Source organism: Phacochoerus africanus, chromosome 7, assembly GCF_016906955.1.
Source record: "Phacochoerus africanus isolate WHEZ1 chromosome 7, ROS_Pafr_v1, whole genome shotgun sequence".
Classification (NCBI taxonomy): Eukaryota; Metazoa; Chordata; class Mammalia; order Artiodactyla; family Suidae; genus Phacochoerus; species Phacochoerus africanus.
This window is the reverse complement of record NC_062550.1, coordinates 78650825-78664652: the sequence shown is the minus strand read 5'-3', so window position 1 is coordinate 78664652 and position 13828 is coordinate 78650825. Positions and strand designations below refer to the sequence as shown.

Sequence of the window (13828 nt, the reverse complement as noted above, 5' to 3'; positions counted from 1 at the left end):
CGATGGCGGGTCGCAGACCGATGACGAGGCGGGGCCGGCGAAGGAGCCGCCACTTCCTGGAGCCACCGGCCGGGGCCGCTCGCTGCAACTCAGCGCCGGAGCCGGGAGCCCGCGGCCGCCGCCATGTCCCACCAGACCGGCATCCAAGGTAACTGCGCCGGCATTGCCCGCGGGAAGGGGCTCCCGGGAGGCCCCGGGCGACCCGGGCAGGCAACAGGACGGACAGAGCTAGAGTCGGGCGGGGAGCACCGGGAGTCGGTCTCGGGGGCGATCCGGGCCTCCGCGCTCTCGGACCGGGCGCTCCCGGCCTGCCGCCCTCCCAGCCTGGGCCCGGCCGCCGCCACGTTGCCTGCGGACCCGAAATTCTCCCGAGCGGAGGAGTTGGGTTTTGGAGGCGGCCGGGGTGAAGGGGGCGTGCCGTCCACCGCCGCCGGCGTTAGCCCAGTTTTCCTCCTTCTTATCCCGCTGGGAAGATTTGGAACAGTGGAGGCGATTGCAACTCCTTTTTCTGGCTGGAGGCGGGCGAATTTTCTTTTTCCCGGTCCAAAGGAGTTGTTACAGGATTTCGATTATGAAAAGAAGGATGCAGGAATCTTATATATTTCCAAACTCTTCCGCATTTTCTTCCAAAATGAGAACATCAGCACCGTTGTATGTATCCTGAGTGTGAAGGTGTTGATCCTTCTTAGGTACTCCCCAGGGAACTGAAAAGTCTAATCCGTCTGGCTGCTTTTAATTATCCCCTGCAGGCAATTGAATGTGGTGTTACATTTGCCCAGTATTATTTACTGATTTGAAAATGGGCAGTTGAAAGCCCTCACCTCATCAGAATCAAAGCATTTGTCCCAGGGTTATTCAGGATCACTGAACGAGTTCTAATATAAACACAAGACAACGAATCCTTTCCTCAGATGTCGTCTAATTGTATTTTGTTTTTAAGGGTCTTTGACACCGCCCCACACCTCCCCTTTCAAACACAAACCCAAGCAAAATATTTAGTCTCAAATCTAAAAGCATTGTTTCATTTGTCTGCGTTAGTTTCCATATACAAATATGTAGTTATTGACTTGCATGCTTGAGCCTTGTAACAAGCACCATTAAATAGTGGTTTTTGCTGTCAATACACAACCCAAGAACAAAATTAGAACAAAATTGAAGCTTTAATAGGAACACAAGAGCTAGGTTATTAAATATGTATTTGCTCAGTGAGATTACTCCAGCTTTTTGAGAAGTACAGCCTAGAAAAGTAGAATCATAAGCATAAGCTTGAATGAATTTTATTGGCTTTTTCTTTTTTGTTCCCCGACGTTTTTGTTTTTAATGTGAAAATGTAGAAAATAACTTGATGAAGGGGAGGTGTATTTGTTTATCATATGCTTGAAATTGGACCAGAAGAGAATGAAAGCAGGTTTTCAGCATTTTTCAAACAAGCAATAAAGGTGTTTTTTTCAGAATTGTGATTTGTTCCTTATTGGGTTTGAGAAACTTTAATACATTCACTCTCAGTATTATTTTTTGTGATGGAATTATCTAGCCAAAGAAGATTAAAATTAATGTACTTTTAAAACATAAATTATATATACTAGTTGTATCTACTATATCACCTTTTAAGTTGTATAATTTAAATTACTGATAAGGTAACACTGCATATTCAAGATTTTTCTTAGTATTTCATTTTTTCCTTATTCTAGCATTACAAACTATTAATACATAAATATAAAAAATAGGTTTACTTGTCTTTATCTTTTTCCCCAGCAAGTGAAGATGTTAAAGATATCTTTGCCAGAGCAAGAAATGGAAAATACAGGCTTCTGAAAATATCTATTGAAAATGGTTAGTTAAACATTTTCAAATATTGTTTGTCCTTGGAATATTGGGTGTTATCTTTTCAAACTTCTAAAACATTGTCAGTGATTAGGACTGTTAATAAATGTGAAACAAGTTCAGAACTTGCCTTTAGTTAAACTTGAATCCTCTACATTTTGGCATGTCCCTCAGGCGCATGCTTACCTTCTGAATTCTGTGGTTGATGATCAGGGAAACAAAAAGATGTTTTTTGGTGTGACATCTTCCTGTTTTACTTTTTGTGTCTCAGTTTCTGTACCATAATCTCTGTCTCATGTCAGTGCTTGCATCTGTGGAATGGAAATCAGTAACAGGTGATTATCCCTCCAAAATAGTTTTCTTGTGAATTGTTATTAATGTAAATTAACATTATGGAGTAGGAAGATATCAAACTCTGCCATTTTCTTGACTTGATTGCAGTGTATGCTGCTGAAATAATTCTACCCTTTCTTATTTTGGGAAAAAGTTGCGAGAATGTAACGAACTATAATTTGATCCTTTTGAAATAAAGCTGTAAGCAGGGGAATTTGTTGGGTGGAGAATCTTTTAATTCAGCTAGATTTGAGTGTGAACAATTAATATTATAACTGCTTAATCACAAATGAATATGTTAAAATAGTCCATTGACCTAATTTCTTAAATACCTTGAAATATTTTGCTTTGGAAAAATATCTTGCCTTTTCATAAACTAGAATTAATTCTAATTTACCTTCCATTTTTTCTTATATATTAAAAATACCAAAGTAGTTTGACAAAGATGCAATTGTTCTGCATATATTAATGTACTTGAGAATAAACATATACTATAAAGCAGCATATCTTAGAACTATAGAACTAAAGTATTAAATGTAGTTACTTCCTAACTGACTAGTTAAGTAAAATGGAAAAGTTTATCTAACTAATATCTCTACAGAAGGAAAATGACAATATTTCCTATATCACTATTTTCTGCTTTTACTTTATTTTTGTTTTGAGAAAGTTTTAAATTAGGAAATTATGAAGAGTAAATAACAAATACTTCCATCTCCTCTTAAATTAATAACATTTATCATATTTGCTTCAAGCATTTTTTTATTTAATGTTTTTGTGATATAACAATATTGACTTTTAAACTTTTACTTCCTGACCTCCTCCTCATGAGGCAACTATGTTAGGAATTTTATATTTGTATAATCTGTTTTTTATATGTATTCCTAAGTAACATATGGTGTTGTTTTGAGTTTTTAAGTTCATAAAAACTGACATTTTTTCTGCATCCTTTTTTTGTAAACATTATTTTTATAATTTTGATAGTGGGTCACAAATACTTATTCCTTTCTTGTGTTTTTTATATCATTATTTTAACTATGCTGATCATAATTTTATTTCTGTTTTTAGTACTTTCTATTATAATTATTTTCTGTGTTGCAACCTTTGCCCTTCCTATTTTTTGATGTAAATAATGGCAATTAAGAACTAACTATATTAAATAATTCTTCTGTTATCCATTACTCTACCATTTGGTTATTTCAAACAATTTATATATTTTTTAAAATTGTTTTTCATAGAGAAACTTGTGATTGGATCATATAGGCAGCCTTCAGATTCCTGGGATAAGGATTATGATTCCTTTGTTTTACCCATGTTGGAGGACAAACAACCGTGCTATATATTATTCAGGTTAGATTCTCAGAATGCCCAGGGATATGAATGGATATTCATTGCATGGTCTCCAGACCATTCCCATGTAAGTAAATTTTTTGTAACTTGTTTAACATTAAATGCTAGAAAATTTTTTTTCTGTAATATTCCTAGGCCAAGAGAAAGTTAAGAAGCAATAGTCATTTCCTGTAGAAGGGAATGATAATGGAAAAAAAATCCTTGGGGAGTTCCGTTGTCGTCATGGCTCAGTGGTTAACGAACCCGACTAGTATGCATGAGGATGCAGGTTTGATCCCTGGCCGCGCTCAATGTGTTAAGGATCTGGCATTGCCTAGAGCTGGGGTGTAGGCTGCAGACATGGCTTGGACCTGTCGTTGCTGTGGCTATGGCATAGGCTGGTAGCCACAGCTCCATTTCGACCTCTAGCGTGGGAACCTCCATATGCCACTGGTGCGGCCCTAAAAAGACAAAGAAAAATCCTTAGGCTACTAATCTGGAATTGGGAGTAAGGTACTTAGATTCAGAAGTCTTGACCTTGATTGAAATCAATAGAATTATTACTAATTTTAAATTTAAAAATTTGTGGCAGTTATAAGTGGCCATGGACCTCTGAAGAATAAAGGTTACTACTTTGCTCTGCAAATAATAATTGTAATAATTCTGAGAACGAAAAATCTTATATTAAATATTCTTAGTAGCTACCCTTCAAGCGATGGGCATACAAACAAGTATAACTTTTAAGAAAGTTAGTAGTACACTGAATAAGAGGACATAATAAAATAAAGAATTAATATATGATGCTGCCCAGTATTTTAAAGATTAATTCTCTTGTTTCTTGTAGCAAATTTAAATTTTAAAAGTTACATAGATAACATTCTCAAAAGTCATCCCCTCTTATTTAATTTATATATCCTGTCTGAAAAATACTGAGTTTGATGGTGCAAAATTACAGAATGATTTCTGTTGGTTGGCTGTTATCTTTAATAGTTTTCTATAGATGCTATTGGACTCTTTAATAGTAGTGTATATTGTAGTTCTTTTCGTCTTAGTCCTTCAAAGAATGGTTTATGCAATAGATATGCTAGGAGTATTTGATTCTTAAGCAGCTTGTTGATATCTGACCTAGACTTGCTTTGAGTAAAATGTCTGTATCAAGGTAACTTCATTTCATTGATTTTAAAGTAGTGTTTTAAGTTGTTTTTTTTTTTAATTCTTGAACTTATTTTATACTTGAAAAAAGGAGTAACTTTTAAAATTTTTTTCCTATTTTTTGAAAAAATAGACTTACGAGATCTACCTTAGTAGGCAGCGATATGTTAGAAACTGATGTGGTGATGGTTATTTGTACACACATACTTTAGCATGTTAACAGTTAATAGACTTCGGCTTTGTCATAGTTTATTTTGAATGTGCTTGAAGATTTTAATAAATTCATTAAAGTGCTTTCTTTTGTAATGATAGTTTTCATCTATAAGCTTATAAGTAAACTTTGACAATTACTAGGTTCGTCAGAAAATGTTGTATGCAGCAACAAGGGCAACTCTGAAAAAGGAGTTTGGAGGTGGCCACATTAAAGATGAAGTATTTGGAACAGTAAAGGTATAAAACTTATACTTTTATGTGGATTCTATATGTTGCAGTTGAAACATGTAAAGAACTCCTAAGTAACAGGTTAATTAGTGTGAATTCTGATTGTTAAATCTGTAAGCATAAGACAGGAAATATTGTTATATTTCATATGATATGCAAATTAACTGAAATGTCATACTTATTACCCTTTTGATACATGTTGGAATCTCCTGTGTTAGTCTTCAAAAACTAGAATAGCCCTTAGAGATCATCTAGTTCAACCTCTTGTTTAGTTCAACCTTTTCATTTTAAAGATGAGGAAATAGGCTCAGAAAAATGAGAGACTACTTAAAAGAGACAGTAATTTTTAGATAGCTTGGATATTTAGACTTGCACTGTGGAAGCATTAACTGTATTATTTAAACCAGAACATTGAAGCAGATGAATTGATAGTTGGGTAACTGTTGATTAATTAATTTAGTTAGGTATGATTAAGAATTTACTATTATAAAATGTATATGATAAATACATGCATTTATACATACACACAAAAATTATATGCCATTATAATACAGAATTTAGAATCTGAATATACTGATTATTGAATAATTATGGGGCAGACTTCCCCAGAAGTTTAGTTATAATTATCCTGTAACTTAAAGCATGACTAGGTTCATCATGTGACTGGCCTTACCACCACCACACTCATACAAAAGATTTAGTCATTCTCCACCTTAGGAAAGAAGCAGGGCTACTCCCTTAAAATTTTTTTTTTTTGTCTTTTCTAGGGCTGCTCCTCAGCACATGGAGGTTCCTAGGCGAGGGGTCCAATCAGAGGTGTAGCCACTGGCCTATGCCACAGCCACAGCAACATGGGATCCGAGCCATGTCTGCAACCTACCCCACAGCTCATGGCAACCCCGGATCCTTAACCCACTGAGCAAGGCCATGGATTGAACCCTCAATCTCATGGTTCCTAGTCAGATTCGCTAACCATTGAGCCATGACGGGAGCTCCCCTTAAAATTTTTTGAACCCTATAGAAGATTAAAAAAAATAAAATTACTATTAAACTCTTATTGCTCTTTATTTTCCATTAAAACATTTACTTTTAATAATCTTGTTTTTCCTAAATTAGCCTCACAACTAGTAACAGTCAATTTCTGTGCTTCCAGGAAGATGTATCACTCCATGGATATAAAAAGTATTTGCTGTCGCAGTCTTCTCCTGCCCCACTGACTGCAGCTGAGGAAGAATTACGACAGATTAAAATTAATGAGGTAAATTACCATTTTGAAACTTCGTAAGATTTTAAGTGCTTAAAAATATGTTTTTTACTAATAGATGTAGATGTAGCTATAGAATAAATAAAGTAGTTTTACAATTAGTCTATTCATTTTAGAGAGAAGACTACATACATGCTCTCTATTTTCAGGAAGAGAGTTAAAAGTGAATATTACACTTCATGTCAACTTCATAAATAGCTTTCTCTTGTCTTTATAACATATGTGATAGATTAGTAATCTTCAGAAGTACAACTGTTTTTAACTTTGAATGTTAAATAAATGGGACAAGTATGTGTTACACATTTATTGTGAAGGATATTATATCTAATGAGGTTGCCTGAGGAAGATTTGTTTTTATTATTTCAGAGAATACTAATGACTAAAAAAAGTAAAATATAAATGCTGTAGTGGGTTTAGGATTTCTGAAGCTCTATAAATTAACTTCTGTGGACACTGCTTGGATGGATATGTATGTGTAACCATCTCACACACGGGAGATGGTTATTTGAGTACATGATTAACATGTTAGAGTCAAACTTATTTATAAATTTTATCCATGTTATAGTTTATCATATTTCTAATGTGTTAACTGCAGCCATGCTAAGTTAAAAGAGCCCCTGTGCTTCTACTGGAATTTTACAGAAGAGAAAAAGTAGCAGAAACCATTATTCATTTGTCTGAGTAACAGACTAATAAGAACTGGTTTAGAAAGTGATTGAATATTATTTAATATTGGCCTGATAGCAAGGAGCCTTCTTTAAATCTTAAGTTATTTGAGTAGGGATTTTTTACATGATTTTTTTTTATGAGGTTGATAGTTTGCTTTATTCCTTGCAATCAGAACCCAGAGGATCATATTGGGGTATGCATTTGCGTATATTCGATGATGTTTTCATTATCCAGTACCATTTATGCTGTAGAATCTCCATTCATTTTTTTTAAAGTAAAATTTCTATTTGACTTTCTTTTGTAACATTGCAAATGAGACCTTTACTAAGCTATCATTTATTGAATATAAAAATCTTAAATATGTGCATTGAAACTTTCTTGAAGTACCGTTCTGTTCTTCTGACACATGCACACCCATGTTCTTAATAATAAAAGCTCTTAAGTCTGGAACTTCTGCAGTAGTGTAATTTGTTGGGCTGTGTTGTGTCTTTGTACTGTTTGTACTTCTTTCAATTCAGTGCATGGTGTTTGTGTTGCATTTTACATCTAACAAAGTTCTATACATATTGTACATATATCTCATTGTTCATTAATTTTAAGTAAGATTTTTGTAATTAAAGGTATAATCTGTAGATACTTCAAAGAGCTTATGAACTCACTGCGATTGTGCCAAATCAAACATAAACAAACCAAAACCCCCAAAGCCCCACTAACATGGCACACTCACTCAGATGTTCACTTCCAGCATTTTCATCAAAATGAGGCATATACTCTGCATGTTCACAAAGTGCTAGCAGAACCTACATAAATGTGAAAAATTGTTTGCTTTTTAAGTTTTAAGTGTTAATTATATTAAAATGGGCAAGGGTGGAATGCCACTCACTCTGTGGAGGTTGGATTTTCTTTGCTGTCTGACACTGCTACATGCTAAACTTCATCAGTAAATTGAATCTGTCATATTAGGTACAAACTGACGTGAGTGTGGACACTAAGCATCAAACACTACAAGGAGTAGCATTCCCTATTTCTCGAGAAGCTTTTCAGGCTTTGGAAAAATTGAATAATAGACAGCTCAACTATGTGCAGTTGGTAAGTGACATAATGATTCTTATAAACTGGCTTCGCTTTTTGGTAGCTTATACCTTATAGGATAAGGTTTATTTTTAATGGATTTTAAATCTTTTTATTTGCTTCCTGATTATTTTTTATTCTTTTTTTTTTTTTAACTACAAAGCAGTATTATGTTTACTTTGGAAAAAGTGAAAATGTGCAGGTTTCCTCTTATCTCCTAGCCTTGTAATTATAAATTTTAAACTTCTGTGTATCTGTTTTAATGAATATATTTTGTTTCTTATTGACAGGAAATAGATATAAAAAATGAAGTTATAATTTTGGCCAACACAGTCAATACAGAACTAAAAGATTTGCCAAAGAGGATTCCCAAGGATTCAGCACGTTATCATTTCTTTCTGTATAAACATTCCCATGAAGGAGACTATTTGGAGTCTATAGGTAGATGATACATTTTTTTTAGCGTGTTTCGTTCAGTTTGTTCATTGTTATTTCATCACTATATTCTTTCTTGTTTTTTGGCCAGAGGACTTAGTTGTAGTTTTATGAGGCTTAGCATGTTTTTTAATTGATAATGCTGCTTATTGGACTTATTCTTATTTTAATTTACAGTTTTTATTTATTCAATGCCTGGATACACGTGCAGTATAAGAGAACGAATGCTGTATTCTAGCTGCAAGAGCCCTCTGCTAGAGATTGTAGAAAGACAACTACAAATGGATGTCATTAGAAAGGTAATTACCTATTTATCTAAGTGATTTTACCTAATTTATCTTATTAATATATTTAATACCTACATATTTATTTTACCTTTTTTAATTTTGCTAGATTTTTATTGTATTTTTATGTAGTTCCTGATATATTGTGATTTGTAATGAAAGTTTTCTTGTTCCCAACATAAATCCTTAGGAACTCCTGTAAGTGCTTGGGAATGACCTGAATCCCTTTTGATCTTTAATATGTAGCCACGAACCACATGTGGCTGTTTAAATTTAAATATATACAAATTATATGAAACTTAAAAATCAGTTCCCTAAAAGCACTAGCCAACTAGTCACATTTCAAGTGCTCACTAACCACATGTGGCCAGTGGCTCTGTGTTGGATGGTACAGAATTGAGAGAACATTTCCACATTGCACTGCTGGGTAGTGCTGCTAGAGCTACAGACTTGTGATTGTCTCAAGACCTCTTATTAATAAGGAATTATAGTCTCCATTTATAACTGAATCATAGATGGTTGAGAATTTTTCTGGTTTCTTTCTTTTGGTCTTTTTAGAGCCACACCCTTGGCACATGGAGGTTCCTAGGCTAGGGGTCAAATCGGAGCTACAGCTACCAGCCGACACCACAGGCACAGCAATGCAGGATCTGAGCCACACCTGCAACTTACACCACAGCTCATGGCAACGCCGGATCCTTAACCCACTGAGCAAGGCCAGAGATCAAACCTGCGTCCTCATGGATACTAGTCAGATTCGTTTCCACTGAGTCATGACAGGAACTCCCCATGAATCTTTCTAGTTTTTGAGAAAGGAGAGAATGAGCTTAAACATACGAATTTTGGAAGCCAAGTTACCAGTTTTCTTAAATGTGTTTTCTTCAGTGGAGGTGAGGCATAGGGAAAGATAGGGTTTATTCTTGAGCCCTTCAACTCTTAAAACACAGGTCCTTACAAACTACCAGTGTTTTAGGTACTGAGCCCTTTAAGAGCTTTGTAAGTTCTTAAGAATCACCTTCTATGGCAGGGGCTGACTGACTTTCTACCAGAGGACCAGATAGTAAATATTTTGGGCTTTGCTAGGCTACGTATGCTCGTCACATATCCTTCTCTGTTTTTATCATTTTGTATGTTTTTGTAACCCTTTAAAAATGTAAAATACATTCTTAACTTGAGTTAGATTTGGCCAACCACTATTGTAGAGTGATTTCAAGTGACAAAAAAAAAAAATAGAGAAGAAAAAGTATCAAGTGACCCAAATGATGAAGAGGCCTTAGTAATGTTTCTTGAAAATGTGTAGAGTATCAAAGCAGAACAACTTGAGAATATAGTGGTGACTCTTACTACACTACTTTTAAATATTGGTTAAATTAGAGAAGAAAAGAAGCACATAGAAAATGAATATAGATGATTACATATTCAGGCAACTCATTTAGCTTCCCCTCTCTCTCCCCCAAAAAGATGAAAGTGAAACTATTTGCATATGGCACTTGGTTCTTTCTTGTTGGAGTGGATATTATATATTTTACTTGTGAGCATTCACCAGAAAATTGGCTTAGTGCTTGTATTAGGTTTTCAATGTTGTGTTTTTTCATGTTGCCTAACGCTTTGCTAATTTCACCTTACAGATCGAGATAGACAATGGGGATGAGTTGACTGCAGACTTCCTTTATGAAGAAGTACACCCTAAGCAGCATGCACATAAACAAAGTTTTGCAAAACCAAAAGGTCCTTCAGGAAAAAGAGGAATTCGAAGACTAATTAGGGGTCCAGCGGAAACCGAAGCCACTACTGATTAAAATTATTATTTTAAGTGTTAGACCATACTAGTTTTTTAAAAGTCCAGCTTTTAGTACAGGAGAACTGAAATCATTCCATGTTGATATATAGTAGGGAAAAGAATTGTACTTTTTGAAAATTAGCACTTTTCACTTCTGTGTGTTTTTAAAATTAATATTATAGAAGACTCATGATTTCTATTTTTGAGTTAAAGCTAGAAAAGGGTTCAACATAATGATGTTTAATTTCGTTACAGTTTTCATAGAGTGATGATTCCACGCTTTCACATAATTCTTAAAATTTTATACAGCTGGGCCAATTACAGAAAGTCTAATGTCTAAAAGTACGATATAGTTCTTACTACTCTTCAGTGAGACATCAATTTTTTTTTCTTTAAGGGAGTGAGAAAGACCTTAAACTATTCATTCCACTGAATGAATATGTTAAGGACCAGGTTAGATTATTTTCCAAGTTGAAAACTTCATGTGCCTAGGTGGAAAGTTGCTTGCTCTGAGCAGTGCTCACTCAGATTGTGGGATCACATCTGCAACTTTTAGAAACAGTGCTTTATTGCAGCAGTCTTTTCTATTTGACTTTTTCGTTTTTTAAATGGCATTAAAATTTCAGAAGATCAGGTTCACTCTGAAACCTTAAGGGTACCAGATATTTTCTATACTGCAGGATTTCTGATGATGTTGAAAGACATGTTTAAATAGCTTTAGTAAATTCTCTTTCTAGTGCTTAAAAAAATTTTCCACTTCAAAAGTAAGTCATTTCATTATATGTAGTTTGAGGCCAAATATTTATGTTCAGTTGAATATTAAATTCCTATCATTCAAAAGCAAACAAAACTAAATATTATTGAAAAAGTTTTAAACATCAAGATTGATTTATCCCTAAAACCACTTATTATAAGTAAATTGTGTTTCTTGTCACTTTTGGCCAAATATTCAGATTTAATAAAATTCTTTTCCAGTCCTAGTACATCAGGCTAACACAGTTAAGCACTTAAGAATCTTGTTTCATTTTATTTCTTATTTCAAAATACATTTAACTGTTTAGATTCTAAACTTTGCATTTTCAGTTATAAACTTCAGAGATTTTTGAGCCTCGTTTTCTTCAATACTTGAAATAGAGGAAGCTCGAACACTTCATCATGTTTAACCTGATAAACCTGCTGTAAGAGCCATACTTTTGAGGCGTTTTCTAAGTGAACCATGGGGATCCAGGATTTAGAATTTCTTGATCTAAACTTCGTGCTGCATAAAGAAAATAATCAGAAATACACATTTCATAGTATAAAATAATGAAACACATTTTTACACTTTATTATCTAACGATATATGCACCTTTCAGAAATTCAATGTGTGTTCAAGTAAAGCATGTTAGAATAATTATGAGTTGGCAAGTTTTTTTTTTTCTAGAATTAAGAGTATTTGTGTGGGGTTTTGTTTGTTTACAAATAATCAGACTAATATTTAAACATACAAAATAATTGACAGTAATTTTGCACTTGTTTACGAAAGATACACTTCTCAGTTTTTCCGTGGGTGCACACGTAGACACATACACACAAACTACTGCATTGAGAATCCTGGAGCTGTGTTGTGGACCATAGACCAAGCTGCTGAAGCTGTTATTTTTGGTCAGGAAGAATGTTAACCTGTCATGAAGGTATAAAATAATTTAGAAGTGAATGTTTTTCTATCCCATCCATGTGCAATTATACTCTTAAATCCTACTACACTACATGAAAGTGGACATTCCAGAATATAGATGTGATTATATAATTTTAATTATTATTAAACTGATGATTGTTGAAAATCAGTGACGCATTTGTTATAGAGTATAACTCATCGTTTACAGTATGCTTAGATGGCATCATAAATAGAAGGTGAATAAAGTATTCCCAATAAATTTATATAGTGGTGAGGAATTACTTGCCTTCTGTGGACATTTTCTAAGTGCATTTTATATTGCAATAAAAATTTTTCTCTTTAAATTGTGTACTAAGTTGTTTTCTAGTGTAACTTTTTTTTTAATGTTTAGGTAAGTCTGTATAGTGCAATATCTTGTGGTAGGTTAGAAAATCCATCCATCTATTTGTTAATTAACCTATCTAAAGGAAAAGGAATTTCAAATAGCTTGAAATTAGGCAAGTTGTATCAATAGAGGGCTTAATCAGAACTTTCCCACTGCTGTAGCAGTAATGAAAATAACATGAGTTAAGATGTTAGAAGCAACCTGGGACAGCAGGGTGACCAACATACTTGACGCTAAGCTGTCCAGAGAGATTTCATCCAACAAATACTCCATTTTGTAACTTGCTATCAAACAGATCTTTATTATTAGGGCTGTATTTAAAAATGGATGTTATTTGGTAGCAGTATTAGAAGATGGAGAATTGTCCTTTTAAGGACAGGGCTGATTGTGAAGACTTTTAAATGCTAAATTCTTTAAGGCATTTCTACTCAGAACTAAAATAATGTGCCTGAGGTATTGTAGCTTGGTATATATCCTTTTACACATTTTCTTTGCCTATACAGCTGTATGTTATGAGGATAAGAGGTTTTTTTTTTTTTTTTTTTTAATTCTCTGGCTTTTTTTTTTTTGCTATTTCTTGGGCCGCTCCCGCGGCATATGGAGGTTCCCAGGCTAGGGGTCGAATCGGAGCTGTAGCCACCAGCCTACACCAGAGCCACAGCAACACGGGATCCGAGCTGCGTCTGCGACCTGCACCACAGCTCACGGTAACGCCGGATCATTAACCCACTGAGCAAGGGCAGGGACCGAACCTGTAACCTCATGGTTCCTAGTCGGATTTGTTAACCACTGCGCCACGACGGGAACTCCAAGAGGTTTTTTTATTGTCTTTTTAGGGCTGTGCCTGCTACATATGGAAGTTCCTGGGCTAGGAGTCAAAACAGAGCTGCAGCTGTAGGCCTATACCACAGCCATCCCAGATCTGCAACCTATGCCTCAGCTTGCAGCAATGCTTGATCTTTAACCCACAAAGAGAGGCCAGGGATCAAATCCACATCCTCATGGTTACTAGTTGGGTTCTTAACCTGCTGAGCCACGAAGGGAACTCCCTGCTCCTTTTTTCTTTTCTTTTTTTTTAAAGCACTGATTCTGGGACTTTATCTCCAAAGATTTTGATAACAGTAGGTGGGCCCAGAAATCACATGGTTCCACAAATGATTAGTGTGCAACATTGCCTTTAATGTAAATTGAGTCCTCCCCCCATTCA

At 35.0% G+C, this 13828-nt stretch overlaps 1 protein-coding gene across 2 annotated transcripts; it reads left to right on the top strand.

The window, feature by feature from the left end:
* Nucleotides 1-10: 10 nt before the first annotated feature.
* On the top strand, nucleotides 11-12580 carry TWF1 (twinfilin actin binding protein 1). 2 transcript variants are annotated; one of them, XM_047788015.1, is made up of 9 exons: nucleotides 11-148; nucleotides 1756-1833; nucleotides 3393-3571; nucleotides 4990-5085; nucleotides 6230-6334; nucleotides 7973-8098; nucleotides 8371-8521; nucleotides 8693-8814; nucleotides 10428-12580. In XM_047788015.1, the coding sequence occupies exons 1-9, from the start codon at nucleotides 124-126 to the stop codon at nucleotides 10596-10598; spliced, it is 1053 nt and encodes a 350-aa protein (XP_047643971.1). In that variant the 5' UTR covers nucleotides 11-123; the 3' UTR covers nucleotides 10599-12580. The 2 variants fall into 2 exon arrangements, with proteins under 2 accessions (XP_047643971.1, XP_047643972.1); XM_047788016.1 differs by lacking the exons at nucleotides 11-148; nucleotides 1756-1833 and adding an exon at nucleotides 1937-2159.
* Nucleotides 12581-13828: the final 1248 nt, after the last annotated feature.

Bases quoted from the DNA above. Each gene is read 5' to 3' on its own strand.
- TWF1 (XM_047788015.1), top strand. From the start codon at position 124: ATGTCCCACCAGACCGGCATCCAAG. The intron at 149-1,755 runs GTAACTGCGCCG...CTTTTTCCCCAG, and splicing joins CCACCAGACCGGCATCCAAG to CAAGTGAAGATGTTAAAGAT. The intron at 6,335-7,972 runs GTAAATTACCAT...CTGTCATATTAG, and splicing joins GACAGATTAAAATTAATGAG to GTACAAACTGACGTGAGTGT.